Source organism: Nerophis ophidion, linkage group LG11 (genome assembly GCF_033978795.1).
Source record: "Nerophis ophidion isolate RoL-2023_Sa linkage group LG11, RoL_Noph_v1.0, whole genome shotgun sequence".
NCBI classification, from domain to species: Eukaryota; Metazoa; Chordata; class Actinopteri; order Syngnathiformes; family Syngnathidae; genus Nerophis; species Nerophis ophidion.
Window position 1 is genome coordinate 24,807,512 of NC_084621.1, and position 20,779 is coordinate 24,828,290.

Sequence of the window (20,779 nt, forward strand, 5' to 3'; positions counted from 1 at the left end):
TATATATATATATACACACATATATATATATATACACACATATATATATATACACATATATATATATACACACATATATATATATACACACATATATATATATACACATACATATATATATATATATATACACATATATATATATATATATATACACACATATACATATATACACATACATATATATATATATATACACATACATATATATATATATATATATATATATATATATATATACATACACACACATATATATACACACACACACACATATATATACACACACACACACATATATATATATATATATATATATATATAAAGATACTTTGTATACAGTTGGCTTTTGGCCCCAGGCCAAATTTTTTCGCCCCAAAGTGGCCCCCCAAGTCAAAGAGTTTGGACACACCTGCCTTAATCTAGTTCTACAAAATAAGACACCATTTAACACTTGATTTAGCCTGAAAATATGTAGAATATGCATTGAATCTTTTTTTTATTATTTTTTATTCAGAATTAGCCATTGAGCTGCAAAATTTGCCAAGGACGACTGCAGAGTAAAATGAGCATTTTCGCAGTTGAATGTGAAGGTTATGAGCTGAGGCACCTGGGGGGTGCAGTGGTCAATATGGCCCTCACTGAGTGCCCCGCCATAATAAATGCATGATTCCTGACAGACACCCTGCTGACAAAAGGCCATTAGCGAGCTAACGATAGGTTTTTGAAGCGGATGTTGCCTTGGCTCACCTTCAGCGACCGGGAATAAGCAATTGTTGCAAATTACCTGCGAAGGGTCGTTTTAGGAGCGGGAACAACAAAGCAAACTGGGATCGACATAAATGAGTCCATTTCTTGTATGTAACGGTCTGCGAGCTCACGGACCATTTCTCGGTCTCTGTTTACCAAAGTTCCAGCGCACTTTTGAAAAGGTACGTTATTGAACACAGCTCGACAAACTCAACAAAAGGTCCAAAATAGTGTTTTCGGAGACCACTCCCAACGCCACGCTACTGCGTATTCTAACGTTTCCAAACCGGAAAGCTACGTTGTATGCGGATGGATTTCACGTCCTCGCGTTTGGAACATTCTGTATTCTGTAGGCAGGGTGAGGGTTTTCCCGGCTCTGGGGACACCCCCGGGGTGGGGGGTGTAAAAAAAGATCTCTTTGTGCTACTTTGGATTGCCTGTCGCGAACAAACACCGTGGCCAGCGTGCCTACTCCCGAGTTTGACACTTTCACCAAAGCAAAGCAAAGAGCCGTCTTTTCCTGACTTGAGACAGTCAGTCGTATGAAGTAGGCCACCGGTGTTCTTTGTCTTTCCTCTCCTTTCTGACCGTTGTCCGAGAAGATCAGTATTCCTGTTCTGTCAGTCCTAAAGATGCCTTTCCAAGGCAGAAGGTGTGCAGGCAAGCTAAAGCGCTAACAGATCGCCGGCGAGTTTTGTTCATCAGCGCTTCCGTCTTTTTCTAAGCTTCATTGGTCCTGTGGAGGGTCAGTCCAGTCCCCTTCATAGCGACAGGATCATGTCATACATTCACAAGGCGAGGTTAAACAGCAGAATCACATGACAAGCTACAGGAAAGATGGCCGCTCTACGGACTTCCGTAACTTGTGGCGATCCAAGAGGAACCGGTCTTTGTTGAAGGGATTCAAGAGGTCGGATCTACTCTTGCGGGATCTGATTCATTGCCGGGGTCGGTGAGTCGACTATGTTATCCTTAATGGTGACCTCTATGGTTTCCGGTTCTTCGGTCTGGCATTTCGGCAACTCTTCATCTTTTTCCTTCTCTTCGTCCGTTTCTATGCCGTTTTCAACCACAGCTTCGACTTCTGCTTCCATGTCGTCGGTTTGGACAAAAGTGGTTTCTGTCACTTTTAGAACTTCTGTGTCCTCCAAAAGTTTTTCTTGGTCTAGTTCAGACTTTTCTTCAGCCGGCTGCAGCTCTTCTCCTGCTCCCTTGTCTTCTGTCCCAGCCGCGTCCTCTCCGCTGAGCACCGGTTCTACGCGGACATCCCCTCTCTCTCCATCCTGCTCTTTTGGTTTCTCGCTCGTTTCCTTGAAGACCGCCTCGTCTCTAACCCCAGGACTCTTGAGAGCATCTTCGTTTTTGTCCATTTTGTTTTTTGTCTTCTTGTTCTTGGCTGTGTCTCGGATGCCATTCTTGTTGGACTTGCCGCGGGGTTTGAATATCAGCTTCTGCAAGATCAAAAGTTAGCGTTAGCGTTGGACAAACATGAAGACACACACACTTGAAGGTGCTGCTCTGACATAACAAGGACCAGTCGGTCTGGTGCAAGGATTGGACACAGGGATGGGTACCAAATCCGGTACTTTTTTGGAACCGACTGAATCTCGCCGGTCCAACATATTCACGTAAAATCCAATGGTGTTTTTTTTTGGTACTTATGTTGCATGTGACGTCATACTCGGTTGCCAAAACACCGGTTCTTTGCACTCGGTACTTGGCAACAAAGTAATCGACTAAAAAAATAAGGCTCCAAGATATTTTAGGCTACACCTTTCCACAAATGCGCTAGCTTGATGCTAATTTACATTGGCTTTGCTATTGACATGCTACTGATTAGCATTAGCAATTTTTACTTTTTAATTTCAACACCTCCGAATGTGATAATTGAAACTACAACTCAGATGCAAATAACAATCAAATAGCTGGTGTTTGATTAGTACACTTGCAGTAGTAACACTTTGTTGGGCGCTACGTCTAAACCGAGCAACACACTATAAACTACACATTCATCCATCCATTTTCTACCGCTTATCGCATGATTGTTGCAACTTAATGTCATACCTGTCATAATGAAAAAAACGAATCCTGTACATTTTTGGAACTGACTGAATCTCGCCGGTACTACCGATATACGTAAAATCCAATGGTGCTATGTTTTGGTACCCATGTTCATGTGACGTCATGCCCGGTTGCCAAAACGCCGTTCTTTTTGCACTTCAAACACTTGGTAAAGTAATTGAGAAAAAAAAACCCGCGCCAAGATATTTTAGGCTACACCTTTCCACAAATGTGCTAGCTTGATGCTAATTTACACTGGGTTTGCTATTGACATGCTACTGATTATCAATTTTTACTTTTTAATTTCAACACCTCCGAATGTGTTAATTGAAACTACAACTGAGATGCAGATAACAATCAAATAGCTGGTGTTTAATTAGTACAACACTTGCAGTATTAACACTTTTTTGGGCGCAACGACTGAACTGAGCAACACACCATAATCTAAACATGACTGTTGCAACTTAGTGTCACACCTGCCATTGTGATAATGAAAAAACCGAATCCTGTACTTGTTTGAAACCGACTGAATCTCCCCGTTCCTACCGATTCATGTAAAATCCTATAGTGCTATGTTTTGGTACCTATGTTGCATGTGACATCATTCCCGGTTGCCAAAAAGCCGTTTTTTTGCACTTCGGCACTTGGCAACAAAGAAATTGAGAAAAAAAAACCTTCCAAGATATTTTAGGCTACACCTTTCCACAAATGCGCTAGCTTGATGCTAATTTACATTGGATTTGCCATTGACATGCTACTGATTAGCTTTAGCAATTTTTGTTAATCGAAACTACAACTGAGATTCAAATAACAATTAAATAGCTTGTGTTTATTAGTATAACACTTGCAGTATTAACACTTTGTTGGGCGCAACGACTGAACTGAGCAACACACCATAAACTACTGTATACATTTCTGCCACTACGTTGCAACTGCAACTTAGTGTCATACCTGTAATTGTGATACAGAAAAATGATATCACCACTGTAGAGCAGTTTAATAAACAGCTTACTTTTAAATGTTGCAATTTTATTATGAAAAACTATTTATCTTTATCAACACACACAAATGTACCAAAAATTATTACCTTTGAGTACCGGTACCGATGACCAGGTATGAAGAATCTGTACAGTATCGGTTCAAATGTGTACGGTACCCATCCCTAGTCGGACAACATTTCAACATGGACCATTCTGGTTCCGATTCCTCGTTTAGAACCCGGTTCTCAATTATTTTCAATTCTGATTATTTTAAGAGGAAGGGTCAAAAATGTACAATAGTGTCGGTTCTATAATCAACCTGAAGGTACATTTTATGAAGTTTGTTTCAGTGAAATTTCTCTTTAATTTTCTAAAAAAAAATGTTTTTAAAACCTAGAACATTTTACAAATTTCCTGTTGTGAATGTGTTAGAGTCAGTGTTATGCTGCTAATTCCGATACTGATCATCTATGAGTGAAATCCTCCAACAAGGATGACGTACGTGTATCAAGTGTACGCGACCAGGGAATTATTTACTGAGTTTGTAAACATTACCAAAAACGATCCACAGTTGAAAAATGTTGAGAAAACAAAAATATTGATCTAATCAGTCTATATCTATGATATACTTACTGATACTGCTCTTGTTTCTTTCTGTTTATTTAATTTAACATTTAATTTTTTGGAATTGTTTTTTATCAAATTATTTATTTATTTATATATAATCTATTTATTTTTTTATTATTCAATGTTTGTTAATTTCAATTAATTGGTATGTTTCTTTCTTTTTTCTCTTTGTTTTATATTACATTTTTATTATTTTTTTATTATTTTTTTAACTATTTTATTTATGGATAATTTATTAATTTATTTATTTTTTGTTTATTTCATTTATCTTTCTTTGGTTCTTTGTTTCTTTCTTTTTTTATATGTTTCTTTTGGCTAATTTTATATTAAATACATTTTTGGGGAATTTTTTTATGTATTTATTTATATATGTATATTGTATGTATTTATTACTTGATTGTTGTTCATTTTAATTATTTGTTTTTTGTTCATTTGATTGTTTATTTTGGTTTATATTATATTAAATAAAAACATTTTGGAATAGTATTTTTATGCTTTTATTTATTACTGAATTTTTGTTCATTTTCTTTCTTTCTTTCTTTCTTATTCATTTAATTTTTTTTAATTGTTTTTCTTTTTCTTTCTTTCGGTTTATTTTATATTAATTGTAATTTTTAAAAAAGGTTTTTCTTTCTTTCTTTTATTTTATATAAATTGTATTTTTTTTTAAATGGACTTTCTTTCTTTCTGTTTATTTTATATTGATTGTAATTTTTTTTAAAATTTTCTTTCTTTCTTTTGGTTTATTTTATATTAATTGTAATTTTTAAAAAATTGTCTTTCTTTCTTTCTTTTTCTTTCAGTTTATATTACAATAATTGTAATCTTTTTAAAATGTTTTTTATATATTTATTTATTTATGTATAATTTATGTATTCATTTATTACTTTTTTATTCATTTTCTTTTTTTTCTATCTTTCTTTCTTTCTGTTTATTTTATATAAAATTTTATTTTTTCAATTGTTTTTATCTATTTGTTTTATGTATAATGTATTTATTATTTATTGCTTGGTGTTTGTTCATTACAACTGTTACTTTCTTTCTTTCTTATTAATTGTAATTTTTTTAAATAGTTTTTTTTTCTTTCTTTCTTTCTTTCGGTTTATTTTATAATTGTAATTTAAAGAAATGTTTTTCTTTCTTTCAGTTTATTTTACATTTGTAAATTCTTTTAAATTGTCTTCCTTTTATGTTTTTCTGTCTATTTTATATTAATTGTAATTTTTTTAAATTGTCCTTCTTTCTTTCTTTCTTTCTTTTTCTTTTTGTTTATTTTATAATAATTGTAATTTTTTTTAATGTTTTTTTTAATCTATTTATTTATGTATGTATAATTTGTATTTATTTATTAGTTAATTTTTTGTAATTTTCTTGCTTTTTTTCTATCTGTCTTTCTTTGTTTATTTTATATTTAATTTTATTTTTCTAATCGTTTGTATCTATTTATTTATGTATAACGTATGTATTTATTTATTGCTTAATGTTTGTTCATTATAATTCTTTCTTTCTCTTATTCTGTCTATTTAGTTCATATAAAAAAAAATATTATTTTCATATATTTATTTGTGTTTTATATTTCTATTTCCTAATTGTATTTATTTTGTTCCTTAATTATTCAGTTTATTTAATTCTGTATTCATTTATTTATTTATTATTTACTTTTTGAATATTTAATTGATTTAGTTCATTTATTTTTCTATGTATTTTCAAGTTATTTATTCACTAACCCAGCCTAATCCTAGTCTGGCGCGGACACTTGCGAGACGTCTGTAGCTGGAAGGCGAACAGTCGAAACCTAAATAAAACCAAACTAATGGACTGAGCCAAATGTCAGCAGGATATTAGTCTCCATCCAGCAGAACATCTCTTCCTGTTATCAAACGTGTTGTTGCTGCCAAGCTGGTCTACACTCAGGTCACTGAAAGTCAACAGGGGTTCACTCGGTGCGGGCGAAGGTCAGCTCGGCAGGTTATCGCCGCGACTCGATAAATGTGTTGCTTTGCTTCTGTAAACACTTTTCACCCAGGGATGATTGTTTTGCGTGCAAAGGAAAACACGGCCGTGGATATACGATCCTGCGGGGCAAACTGCCATTAGCCAGGAAAACAAGGAGAGGTCTGGGTACCTTGGATTCCCTCCGCTTTCGGCCCAGGACGGGTCTCTGCAGGAACACGATCTGTTTGGTGGCCAGACTGCCATCACTGCAGAGGACAGAACAGGAGATGATCAGTACTTGGTAGTTATACGTCACCGTCTGTACTCAAGTAGTAGTGGTAGGTCTTTATTGTCATTGCAACAAGTTCAACAACATTTTTGTTTTCAGCACAAACTCGTTCAAGAGTAGACAAACAAACAGTGTACAGGGTTACAGAACAGGAACGCTGATGGGTCACCATGTTTTTTTAGACAAAGGCCGATCTGCAAAAGTTCGACTCCAGGTGTCGATGAGGAGGGAGGGAGGTCAAAAGCGTCCGTCATTGAGGTGTCCTCGGGGGTGTTTTTCAGAACAGCCTGGTCCTCTTCCACAGCGTCAAGGCCGTTCGAGGGAGTCAAAATCGTAGATTAGGTTTTTTGTTTTACCGCGAGCAGACAAAGACAATGACATGTCCGTTCTATTTGTCCATGCTGGGTGCTCTCAAATTCTATTCAATTTGCCTTTTCCGCAAGCTTCTCCATGATGTGATCCATCTTGCGATGCAGTTCAGAATTGTATTGGCATGCAAACCCTTTGTTGTCATGGTCCACGAGTCTTGGACCATGTCATATTCTGGTTTTGTTCTGTTTTATCACCCTGTGTTGTATTTGACGTCTTTGGTTCCCGGTGGAACTTCCTGTTTTGTTTCTGTTGTCTTGGTAACTCGTTAGTGTCACCTGTCTTGTGTTTGTCGTTGCGCACCTGATTTGTTGATTATGTCTTCTTTTTAAGACCGCCTTTGTTTGAAATTCGTTCTTGGACTCTTTGTTTTCTCCCACGCAGCAGTTGACGTCATTAGTCCTGCATTGTGGTAAAAACTACTTTTGTTACTTGTTAGCTTCCACGCTATTCCTGTGCAGTTCATGTCCCTAGTTTACATACTAGTGTTTTTTGTGTTTGTTTTGTCTAGTGCCTTTGTGCAAGTGCCTTTATTTTTAGTTTGTTTTATTGTACAATAAATTATTATTCCTATTTTTACGCTGTCGACGCCACGATGCCAGCAAAACGTCACACTTGTATTTAATAGTCAAATTTGCCTGAAGTTTATTTCTGACACGTTAGAAAATTTGACAAATTTTCATTTCTCTTTACAACATAAAGGAGTAGAAGGAAGCACATCTTATTAAATCCTCATAGCAATTTGTTCACTTCCTGACATCAATGATTTCTAAATAAAACCATTCTCCATTTTACCATGAATTGATTAACGTGGACGCCCGACTTAAACAAGTTGAAAAACTTATTGACCATTTAGTGGTCAATTGTACGGAATATGTACTGTACTGTGCAATCTACTAATAAAAGTATATATCAATCAAAATAACTCCTGATAAATAGTAATTATTGTTATAAGTCACATATTAGGATGAATAATATCTAACCCTGTACTTTAAATAGCCTCCTAAAAGGCATATTAGTACAAAAGCCAAAACCAGTGAAGTTGTTACGTTGTGTAAATGGTAAATAAAAACAGAATACAAGGATTTGTAAAATCCTTTTCAACTTATATTCAATTGAATAGATTGTAAATGCAAGATATTTAGCGTTCCAACTGGAAAATGTTATTTTTTTGCAAATATGAGCTCATTTGGATTTTGACGCCTGCAACATGTTTCAAAAAAGCTGGCACAAGTGGCAAAAAGGTCTGAGAAAGTTCAAAGGAACGCTCATCAAACGCTTATTTGGAACATCCCACTAGTGAACAGGCTAATTTGGAACAGGTGGGTTTGACGCAACGTTTCGCGTTTGGACTGAAACGGGCGCACCCTTACCGAGTGTCCCCCCGCCCCCCTCATCCATCAGTGTCACTTCCAGGCCAGAGCTGGCAGGAGACGCACTTTGTACATTCCGCCTTTGAGCGTCTTCCATGGCGTCCAAACAAAAGCTTCCATGGTTTCCCCCAAACGTGACCCAACCCCCCACCCCCTGCCCGCTTGGTTGTGACATTTTTATTGTTTGTTTCCACTCCGTGGCTTTCATGTTCCGTCCTGCTCGGACCGATTGGTTTCCTGGCAGACTCCGGTTTAAATCTTGCATGCAGACAACGCTAGAGCGTTGATGATGACGAGGATCCTTCAAAGCCCGCTTCGAATCCTCCGTCGCCAACGTGAAGTACCAACCCCGTTTCCATATGAGTTGGAAAACTGTGTTAGATGTAAGTATAAATGGAATACAATGATTTGCAAATCCTTTTCAACCCATATTCAACTGAATGCACTACAAAGACAAGATATTTGATGTTCAAACTCATAAACTTTAAGTAGTTGGGAAAGGGCATGTTCACCGCAGTGTTACATCACCTTTTCTTTTAACAACACCCAATAAACGTTTGGGAACTGAGGAAACTATTTGTTGAAGCTTTGAAAGTGGAATTCTTTCCCATTGTTTTATGTAGAGCTTCAGTCATTCAACAGTAAGTACCCGCACTCTTTCTATTCGAAACCACGCTGTTGTAACACGTGCTGAATGTGGCTAGGCATTGTCTTGCAGAAATAAGCAGGGGTATCCATGAAAAAGAAGGCGCTTAAAAGGCAGCATATGTCGTTCCAAAACCTGTAAGTACCTTTAGCATTAATGGTGCCTTCACAGATGTGTAAGTTACCCATGCCTTGGGCACGAATATACCCCTATACCATCACAGATGCTGGCTTTTGAACTTTGCAACTGTAACAGTCTGGATGGTTCGCTTCCCCTTAGGTCCAGATGACACGATGTCGAATATTTCCAAAAACAATTTGAAATGTGGGCTCGTCAGACCACAGAACACTTTTCCACTTTGCATCAGTCCATCTTAGATGATCTCGGGCCAAGAGAAGCCGAAGGCGTTTCTGGATATTGTTGATAAATGGCTTTCGCTTTGCATAGGAGAGCTTTAACTTGCACTGACAGATGTAATTACGAACTGTATTTAGTGACAGTGGTTTTCTGAAGTGTTCCTGAGCCCATGTGGTGATATCCTTTAGAGATGTCAGTTTTTGATACAGTGCCGTCTGAGGGATCGAAAGTCACGGTCTTTCAATGTTGGTTTCCGGCCAAGCCGCTTACGTGGAGCGATTTCTCCAGATTCTCTGAACCTTTTGATGATATTATGGACCTTAGATGTTGAAATCCCTACATTTCTTGCAATTGCACTTTGAGAAACGTTGTTCTTAAACTGTTTGACTATTTGCTCACGCAGTTGTGGACAAAGGGGTGTACCTCGCCCCGTCCTTTCTTGTAAAAGACTGAGCATTTTTTGGGCAGCTGTTTTTATACCCAATCATGGCACCCACCTGTTCCCAATTAGCCTGCCCACCAGTGGGATGTTCCAAATAAGTGTTTGATGTGCATTCCTCAACTTTATCAGTATTTATTGCCACCTTTCCCAACTTCTTTGTCACGTGTTGCTGGTATCAAATTCTAAAGTTAATGATTATTTGCTAAAAAATAAAGTTTATGAGTTTGAACATCAAATATGTTGTCTTTGTAGCATATTCAACTGAATATGGGTTGAAAATGATTTGCAAATCATTGTATTCCGTTTATATTTACATCTAACACAATTTCCCAACCTATATGGAAACGGGGTTTGTATAAACCACCCCGAGCTGAGGACGACTCCTATTTTTTTTCCACTAGCCCCTCCCCCTTCCGCCGTCTCTCCCGCACGCTATTTTCGGGGCTGTCAAGAATTCTGGACGTCCTGAGGAATCAAAGCGTGTGGTTTTGCAGCCCAAGCTCCAGTCCATTACCGGAGAAGATGGAGAACATTACAGCTCTTTGTTCAAGCGCTATTAGGACTTCAAACCGCGGGGGGAAATTGCACTCCAATCATTTCTGACTCGAGAATACCCGAGTACAGCAAACCCAAAGGCGGTCATTCCAGTTATTACTTGAGCGTTAAGTACAAAGTACTCGGCTACTAAGTAAGTGGTGAGATACGGCAGAACCTCCACCTTTCCATTTGCAAACTCTGAGGTTGACAAACTTTTAGATGGAGCCAAATATGCCACTGTGTGAAAACCATTTCTCTTTGGGTTGTGAGTTTTTCCTTGCCTGGATGTGGGATCTGAACAGAGGATGTCGTAGTGGCTTGTGCAGCCCTTTGAGACACTTGTGATTTAGGGCTCTATAAATAAACATTGATTGATTGATCAGCAGCCATTAAGTGCTTGTTCGTAATGTTCAGCGGCGCCTCTTCCAAAACCACCACACCTCATTTCCCGCCCCTTGGCAGATAAGTGGATTTAACTTTTTTCAAATGTTTATTATGGAATAGAGGTTTTTTTGTGTGATTTCTGGTCGTTTGAGAGTTCACTAAACTGACTTCTTTGTTTGTGCGTGTGTCTCCGGTGTCGTATTTTAGGCTTCATAATACACCATACTTTTTCAATGGGAGACAGGTCTGGACTACAGGCAGGACAGTCTAGTACCCACACTCTTTCACTATGAAGCCACGCTGTTGTAACACGTGACTTGGCATTGACTTGGTGAAATAAACAGGGGCGTCCATGATAACGTTGCTTGGATGGCAACATATGTTGCTCCAAAACCTGTATGTACCTTTCAGCATCAATGGTGCCTTCACAGATGTGTAAGTTACCCATGCCTTGGGCATTAATACACCCCCATACCATCACCGATGCTGGCTTTTGAACTTTGCGCATATAACAATCCGAATGGTTCTTTTCCTCTTTGTTCCGGAGGACGCCACGTCCTCTGTTTCCAAATATGATTTGAAATGTGGACTCATCAGACCACAGAACACCTTTGCACTTTGCATCAGTCCATCTTAGGTGACCTCGGGCCCAGCCAAGCCAGCGGCGTTTCAGGGTGTTGTTGATAAATGGGTTTGGCTTTGCATAGTAGAGTTTTAACTTGCACTTACAGTTGTAGCGACCAACTGTAGTTGCTGACAGTGGGTTTTATGAAGTGTTCATGAGCCCATGTGGTGATATCCTTTACTCACTGATGTCGGTTTATGATGTAGTACCCACACTCTTTTACTATGAAGCCACGCTGTTGTAACACGTGACTTGGCATTGTCTTGCTGAAATAAGCAGGGGCGTCCATTATAATGTTGCTTGGATGGCAATATGTATTCCTCCAAAACCTGTATGTACATTTCAGCATCAATGGTGCCTTCACAGATGTGTAAGTTACCCATGCCTTGGGCACTAATACACCCCCATACCATCACAGATGCTGGCTTTTGAACTTTGCGCCTATAACAATCCGGATGGTTCGTTTCTTCTTTGTTTCGGAGGACATGACGTCCACAGTTTCCAAAAACAATTTAAAATGTCAGCACACAGAACACTTTTACACTTAGAAACAGTCCATCTTAGATGAGCTTGGGCCCAGTGAAACTGGCGGCGTTTCTGGGTGTTGTTGAAAAATGGTTTTTGCTTTTCATATTAGAGTTTTAACTTGCACTTACAGATATAGCGACCAACTGTAATTACTGACAGTGGTTATCTGATTTGTTTCTGAGCCCATGTGGTGATATCCTTTACACACAGGTGTCGCTTTACCGACTGAGGGATCCAAGGCCACGGGTTTTGCCGCTTGCATGGAGTGTTTTCTCCATATTTTCTGAACTTTTTGATGATATCAGGGACCGTAGATGGTGAAATCCCTCAGTTCCTTGCATTAGCTCGTTGAGAAATGTTGTTCTCAAACTGTTGGACAATTTTGTCTCGTATTTGTTGACAAAGTGGTGACCCTCACCCCATCCTTGTTTGTGAATGACTGAGCATTTCATGGAAGCTGCTTTTATTGCCCACTCATGGCACCCACCAGTTTCCCAAATTAGCATGTTCACCCGTGGGTTGTTCCTAATAAGTGTTTGATGAGCATTCCTCAACTTTCTCGGTCTTTTTTGCCACTTATGCCAGCTTTTTCTAAATAAGCTAATATTTGCAAAAGCGTTTTCCTGTTCGAACGTTAAGTGTTGCGATCTGCTGCTCAGATCTTCACGTGTTTGTTTTTTCATTCTCAGTCTGACCCGTTTATTTCCTGTTTTTGTCCATCACTATGGTTACACATCAGTCCACCTGTTAGTCTCGCCCCGCACACCTGCTACTAATTTTCACCCTCCTATTTAAGCTCACCTTTTCTGTTTACTCATTCTCGGATCCTAATTTGCCCACGCGCATCAGTGACGACTCTCATCATTCGTATGTATTTTCTCGCTAGCTCTCACGCCAAGCCACTTTATTGTCTAGCTTTCATGCTAAATGTTTTGTTTACTTTTTCTCTTTACACCAGTATTTTTGTTCATAGACTTTTGTTATTAAATACCCTTTATCTTACCTATGCTGTGTTCTGCTTCGACGCATCCACGGGAAAACCACACCGGCATTACCATGCCGAAGAAGAGTCTTCACAGTAGGATCCGAGCATTAAAAAGTTTTTCCGCGTCTGGCAACCACGAGGAGACCTTCGACGAAGGCACATGGAGGGTATTCCGAGCGATGGAGGCTGAAACTCTCCGATGCAATCCAGACGAAAGCATGATGTGGGACCTGGAGGGAAAACTGGTTCCGATCGATGCTTCCGGGAGCGGTGAGTTTCCCTCCCGCAGCGCTCGCGCTCGTCCGCGTAGGCGGAAGCCGCGAAGTATGGCTTCGTCGGGCGACAGTGACTTGCCCACTCCATGTCTCCCTCCTCACGAACACAGCAACCTACAGTCAGCACACAAAACCCCTACACCATTGTTTGGGGACCCAATAACACACTTTGCTAACAGTTTTACCGACTGGGCAAATTCCCAACTTGTGTCCCGCGCAGATGACGTCATTTCGTCGACGCCCCCCGGTAACGCAAACCCGTCTTCCGATGATGACGTCATCAACAAGGAATTTTTTGGGGAAGATTCGTTTTCTCAGCCATTTTCAAATGACAATAACATTAATAATAAGATACAAAAGTATCAGGATATTTTTTCTTATTATTCTAGTCAACCTCAGTCACCTAGTTTTTCTTCTAACCCACCGTTTAAACCTCATTCTCTGCCCAAGTCCAAGGTTTTTTCTCCCTTTTCAAAGGGACACTCTGGACAATATAGAGGGGAGGGGTCTGCCCGCCTACAAACCTCCCACCACCCTCCCTTATGGTCAGTCCCTGACCACAGGGAACGGGTCTGGGATTCCCGTCTGGAGGGGGGGGCTATGGCCTATAGCTGTGTTGCGGAGGTAGGGCAGACGCTACCTGTTCTTAAAACTGCTAAACAAAAACCTCCATGTAGGCCACCTTTACCTGTTTTTCGGCCCGCTAAACGCTTAGCTCCTCCTAGTAGACCTCCTCCACCTGTGTTCTCCCCGGTCAAGTCACGCCCTCTTAGACCTCCTCCACCTGTGTTCCGTCTGTGCCCTAGTTCTAGTTTTAGTCACAGTCTCTCTCAGAGTTCGAGTCCCAGCCTTCTTCGTAGCCCATGCTCTAGTCCTACTCGTAGACCGACTTGTAGACTGAGTCGTAGTCCAAGTCCTGGTCCGAGTTTCCGTTCTGATTCTAGTTGTAGTCCTAGTCTTTCTCGTAGTCGTCGTAGTCCTAGTTCCACTCGTAGACTGATCCGTAGTCCGAGTCCTGTTTCGAGTCCGGTCCCGAGTCTTGTTTCTTGCCTTTGTAATATTAGTACTGATTCCCCTCGTGGTCTTAGTCCGAACCCTAGTCCTTACCCAAGTTCTTGTCCGAGCCCCAGTGTTACTGTAAGTCCTAGTCTTTGTCCTAGTCCTTGCCCGAGCACCAGTTTGATTGTTAGTCCCAGTCCTTGCCCAAGCCCTAGTTTGACCGTTTGTCCTAGTTCTTGCCCAAGCCCTGGTATGACTGTAAGTCCTGGTCATTGCCCAAGCCCTTCTCAAAGCACTAGTGTGATTGTAAGTCCTGGTCCTCTCTCAAGTCCTTGCCCGAGTCCTAGTGTTTGTCTTATCACTCATCATAGTCCTAGTCCTGCTCACAGCCAGTCCCCTAGTTCTCCTCGGCAGACCCCTGTGCCTGCTCCTCGGCTGAAGCCGACTCCTGCTCCTCGGCTGAAGCCGACTCCTGCTCCTCGGCTGAAGCCGACTCCTGCTCCTCGGCTGAAGCCGACACCTGCTCCTCGGCTGAAGCCGACACCTGCTCCTCGGCTGAAGCCGACACCTGCTCCTCGGCTGAAGCCGACACCTGCTCCTCGGCTGAAGCCGACACCTGCTCCTCGGCTGAAGCCGACACCTGCTCCTCGGCTGAAGCCGACACCTGCTCCTCGGCTGAAGCCGACACCTGCTCCTCGGCTGAAGCCGACACCTGCTCCTCGGCTGAAGCCGACACCTGCTCCCAGTCTGGTTCTCACACCAGCACTAGACTCTGACCTGGTTTTCACGCCAGAATTAGACTCTGACCTGGTTTTCACGCCAGAATTAGACTCTGACCTGGTTTTCACGCCAGAATTAGACTCTGACCTGGTTTTCACGCCAGAATTAGACTCTGACCTGGTTTTCACGCCAGAATTAGACTCTGACCTGGTTTTCACGCCAGAATTAGACTCTGACCTGGTTTTCACGCCAGAATTAGACTCTGACCTGGTTTTCACGCCAGAATTAGACTCTGACCTGGTTTTCACGCCAGAATTAGACTCTGACCTGGTTTTCACGCCAGAATTAGACTCTCGCCTGGTTTTCACACCAGAAAATGTTTCTAGCCTTGTTCTTACGCCAGTTTCAGACTCTAAACTGGTTCTCACGCCAGCACAAACTCCAAGGCTGGAGCCCACTCCGGTACCAGCACCACGACAGGTACCGGTGCCAGCTCCGTGCCGCCAAGCACCGGTGCCAGCTCCGCGCCGCCAAGCACCGCCGACGACGGGGCTGGAGCCCACACCAGCGCCGACGACGGGGCTGGAGCCCACACCAGCGCCGACGACGGGGCTGGAGCCCACACCAGCGCCGACGACGGGGCTGGAGCCCACACCAGCGCCGACGACGGGGCTGGAACCCACACCAGCGCCACCGACGACTACGCCTGCATTCACGTCGATGACGACTCCTGCGGCTCCCAGGCCGCCTCCGACGACTCCTGCGGCTCCCAGGCCGCCTCCGACGACTCCTGCGGCTCCCAGGCCGCCTCCGACGACTCCTGCGGCTCCCAGGCCGCCTCCGACGACTCCTGCGGCTCCCAGGCCGCCTCCGACGACTCCTGCGGCTCCCAGGCCGCCTCCGACGACTCCTGCGGCTCCCAGGCCGCCTCCGACGACTCCTGCGGCTCCCAGGCCGCCTCCGACGACTCCTGCGGCTCCCAGGCCGCCTCCGACGCCTTCTTCGGCTGCAGCACCCGCATCATCCTCGCCAGCTGCACTCGGGCCTGCTTTGGCTGCAGTCCCCGCACCCTCGTCTGCTGCTTCCAAGCCTGCTGGGATTTCGGTGCTGAGGCGTCGTCCACCACGTCGACCACGGGCGTGGCCTCTGCGAGGTCATCCTCCTCGCCAGATACTCCCTCCTCCATGTCGGCCACGGATGTGGCCGTGCCCGGGTCGTCCGCCTCGCCGGGCACCTCATCCTGCGAGGCGGCCACTAATGTGGCCTTTTCGAGGTCGCCCGCCAAAACTTTTTCGGCAGCGGCGTTCCACCCGCCGCCGCCACATGATGTGTCCTCGGTGGATTCGGGGACATGCGATCTGGCGACCCTCCACCGTGGCCTCCCTCCGCCCTCCCTTCGTTTGTGAACTTTCTGGTTTTGGGGAGGGGGTTCAAGTTTTGTTTGTTTTTTAAGACATCTGGTATCTGTCTTTTGTTGGGGGGGAATACTGTTGCGATCTGCTGCTCAGATCTTCACGTGTTTGTTTTTTCATTCTCAGTCTGACCCGTTTATTTCCTGTTTTTGTCCATCACTATGGTTACACATCAGTCCACCTGTTAGTCTCGCCCCGCACACCTGCTACTAATTTTCACCCTCCTATTTAAGCTCACCTTTTCTGTTTACTCATTCTCGGATCCTAATTTGCCCACGCGCATCAGTGACGACTCTCATCATTCGTATGTATTTTCTCGCTAGCTCTCACGCCAAGCCACTTTATTGTCTAGCTTTCATGCTAAATGTTTTGTTTACTTTTTCTCTTTACACCAGTATTTTTGTTCATAGACTTTTGTTATTAAATACCCTTTATCTTACCTATGCTGTGTTCTGCTTCGACGCATCCACGGGAAAACCACACCGGCATTACCATGCCGAAGAAGAGTCTTCACATTAAGTATCTTATCTTTGCAGTCTATTCAACTGAATATAAGTTGAAAATGATTAGCAAATAATTGCATTCTGTTTTTATTTACCATTTACACAACGTTCCAACTTTACTGGTTTTGGCTTCTGTAATATACAGTACGGTTTATATTGCGTTCAAAGTGGACAAACCTTCACTAAAATGTGGACTTTTGCCAGGGCTGAAACCAATTCATGTTTACATTGTTACTTATGGAGAAATTGGCTTTACTTTACAACCTTTTTGATTCACCAACTCCGTTCAAGAACCAATTAGGTTATTTAAAGTGAGTTTCTGATGGTAAAATTTGCTAAAACAAGTGTTAAAAACCGTATTTACAAGTTTTTAAAAAGTTTTTTTATGCCCGATGTCTGAAAATAGTTGATTCCGTACTTTGAGGGAAATTGACTTATCACGGTTTGGAACCATTTAAGAGCGATTAACAAGGGACGGTTGTAATTTTATTAATTTTTTGGGGGTTTGGTACACACCCTGTGGGGGTGGTGGACCACTAACACACACAAGGGCAAACGTAGCTGAGGTTGAAGTTCAAATAATACTTTGTTTTCTCTAAATTGATGATCGATCTTCTTTAAATGTTCCATTTCCAGACACCAAGAAGAAAATAGGACCCATTAAAACCTGTTTCTGTTGCTCCTCCGGCAGTCTCAATGCATAATTCATCATTTTAGACACATTAATGTTCCGTGTGGGGAGTGAAAACTATTGATTTTGAAGGAAATGCGACACAAAGTTCTAAAGCCAAATCAGGCCGAGTTTCTATTCAGCGCTCGAGCCGTCACAAGTTATGGTCAATTATGGACACTTCCAGCATTAGTTTTGTTTGTACTTGAATAAAACAATAAAACTGGTCGGTTGTCGATTTTGAAGGAAATGCGACACAAAGTTCTAAAGCCAAATCAGGCCGAGTTTTTATTCAGCGCTCGAGCAGTCACAAGCTATGGTCAATCATGGACGCTTCCAGGATTGCTTTTGTTTGTACTCGGATAAAACAATAACACCGGTCGGTTGTCGATTTTGAAGGAGATGCCACACAAAGTTCTAAAGCCAAATCAAGTTGAGTTTCTATTCAGCGTTCGAGCAGTCATAAGTTATGGTCAATCAAGGACACTTCCAGGATGGCTTTTGTTTGTACTCGAATAAAACAATAACACCGGTCGGTTGTCGATTTTGAAGGAGATGCCACACAAAGTTCTAAAGCCAAATCAAGTTGAGTTTCTATTCAGCGTTCGAGCAGTCACAAGTTATGGTCAATCATGGACACTTCCAGGATGGCTTTTGTTTGTACTCGAATAAAACAATAAAATCGGTTGATTGTCGATTTTGAAGGAAATGCGACACAAAGTTCTAAAGTCAAATCAGGCCGAGTTTCTATTCAGCGCTCGAGCAGTCACAAGTTATGGTCAATCCTGGACGCTTCCAGGATTGCTTTTGTTTGTACTTGAATAAAACAAAACTGGTCGGTTGTCTGACCGGCGGACTACGCGGTGTGGAAGTAGGATAGAACTATAAAAGCGTTGGGACCTCCGCCAGGTCCTCGTAGGAAAAAAGGTTTTTAATAGAGACCGTGATCTGGAACAGAACCCCAATGTCATCACTTGTTCTTCATCCCATTTCTGACATTTTCTCAACACAGCCCAGAACATTTTGAGTTATCAATCGCGGAACGAAAGGAAATGGAGCAAAGCCTCTTCTTGCCGGTCTTTGTCTCTGTGGGCGGAGGCGGGAACCGCGAGCACAAACACAGAAGTTGAAGCTTCAGGTAGCGTAGTAGAAATGATCAGACTCAACTAAAGACATCCGATAATATCGGACTGCGGATGTTATCGGCCGATAAATGCTTTAAAATGTAACATCGGAAATTATCGGTTTCGGCTTCAAAAAGTAAAATGTATGACTTTTTAAAACGCCGCTGTACGGATTGGTACACGGACATAAGGAAAAGTACACACACACAAGTGAATGCAACGCATACTTGGTCAACTTTAACACTGTTACAAATATGTGAACCCACACCAAACAAGAATGACAAAACACATTTCGGGACAACATCCACACTGTAACACAACATAAACACAATAGAACAAATACCCAGAATCCGTTGCAGCACTAACTCTTCCGGTACGCTACAATATGCACCCCCCGCTACCCACTACCACAAAACACCGCCCACCTCAACCTTCTCATGCTCTCTCTGGGAGAGCATGTCCTAAATTCCAAGCTGCCGTTTTGAGGCTTGTTAAAAAATAAATTTTAAAAATAAATATGGCAGTGCCATGTTAGCATTTTTTTCCATAACTTGAGTTGATTTTGTCGGAAAACCTTGTTACATTGTTTAATGCATCCAGCAGGGCATCACAACAAAATTAGGCATAATAATGTGTTAATTCCACGACTGTATGTATCGGTATCGGTTGATATCGGAATCGTTAATTAAGAGTTGGACAATATCGGAATATCGGCATAAAGCCAATATCGGATATTTCTAGAATCGACCTTAAAGTGTAACCAATTGTTCATTCGGCCATTTCGGACATTTCCTGAAAGTTGGATGACAATCCGATTGTAGTTTATTGAGTTTTTTTGGAAACAAAATATACATCGTAAATTCCTATATTCCTAGTTAGTATATGCTGCAACTTTTTTTAGTACGCTTTGAACCCTGCGGCTTATAAACGGTGCAACAAATTAATGGATTTTTTTTTGCTGACGGCCATAATGCAAATGTGCTATGAGGCCATCTTTCGGACATGGTTCCCTCACTCCAGATGCTGCATTGCCCTTCTGTTTAGACTGAGCTTTCAACCGGAAGTAGAAGTGCCGTTCCGCCTTCTCCTCGTACGGATTCTCCATTCATCACTCCAAGCGACGTTTGTAAGTTTTGCAAGATGACCAAAACAATTCTTACTTACTGTGACGTCCGTGCATGACGTGTTCTCGCATTGTAATCGAGCTAGTGTCGTTAGCATTAGCTAATGTGCTACCACCTTTAAGAGTGTCTTTGGCATTCTTTTCGTATTGGTCCAGTTTCACAAATTCCTCAGTAAATTCACTAAAACGTCCCCGTGGAGGTATTGAGTGTGTTTTGATTTACAAACTCTGTTCAAGTACCAATTAGGTTTTTAAAGTGAGTTCCCACTGTGATATATTTGGTAAAACAAGTGCTAAAAAACGTAATTACAAGTTTTTAAACCGTGGAGTTATTGAGTCTGTTTAGCCGATTGGAGAGCGAGCTTGCGCAGCTACTGAGTCCATGACAATGACTTCTGTTTTGTTTAATCAGCTGTTTTACTGCCTTGTTACAGACACTGTTTGGGAACAATTAAGGTGTGTAAATAAATTATTGCAGAATCTTTTTGCATAAAAAGCTCATTTCACAACGTATATATCAGCGGTGAGGCTGATGTATGGAAAAAAAAACATTTGTTCTTCTATAAAATAGTGAGTGCGGCTTATATATGTTCCGGAAAATACCGCCATCATCTTTTGTCACTTCACAATCAGCCCAAAACTTGTCCTTGTTGGCGATTGAACACCTGAGAGAGCCAGCAGACAAGCGAACAAACAAACGCAAAATACAGTCATCCCTCGCCACATTCGGTTTTCACATTTTTCGGAGATTTTTTGGCCCTAAACGAAACAAGGTCAAGCATAAAAATGTCTAAAATAACTAAAAATGGATCTACTTGAGGCTTCACGGTGGCAGAGGGGTTAGTGCGTCTGCCTCACAATACGAAGGTCCTGCAGTCCTGGGTTCAAATCCAGGCTTGGGATCTTTCTGTGTGGAGTTTGCATGTCCTCCCCGTGAATGCGTGGGTTCCCTCCGGGTACTCCGGCTTCCTCCCACTTCCAAAGACATGCACCTGGGGATAGGTTGATTGGCAACACTAAATTGGCCCTAGTGGGTGAATGTGAGTGTGAATGTTGTCTGTCTAT

The 20,779-nt window shown here is 41.8% G+C and overlaps 1 protein-coding gene across 2 annotated transcripts in view; it reads right to left on the bottom strand.

Moving 5' to 3' along the window:
* Positions 1-336: 336 nt before the first annotated feature.
* LOC133561852 (raftlin-like) overlaps positions 337-20,779 on the bottom strand; it is a 268,397-nt gene continuing 247,954 nt past the window's right edge. For both annotated transcript variants that reach the window (XM_061915456.1, XM_061915455.1), the window contains exons 9-10: positions 6,544-6,619; positions 337-2,201 (exon numbers count right to left, since the gene is read on the bottom strand). In XM_061915456.1, coding sequence (XP_061771440.1) covers positions 1,668-2,201; positions 6,544-6,619 — 610 coding nt within the window. In that variant the 3' untranslated portion in view covers positions 337-1,667. The remainder of the gene's footprint in view (positions 2,202-6,543; positions 6,620-20,779) is intronic.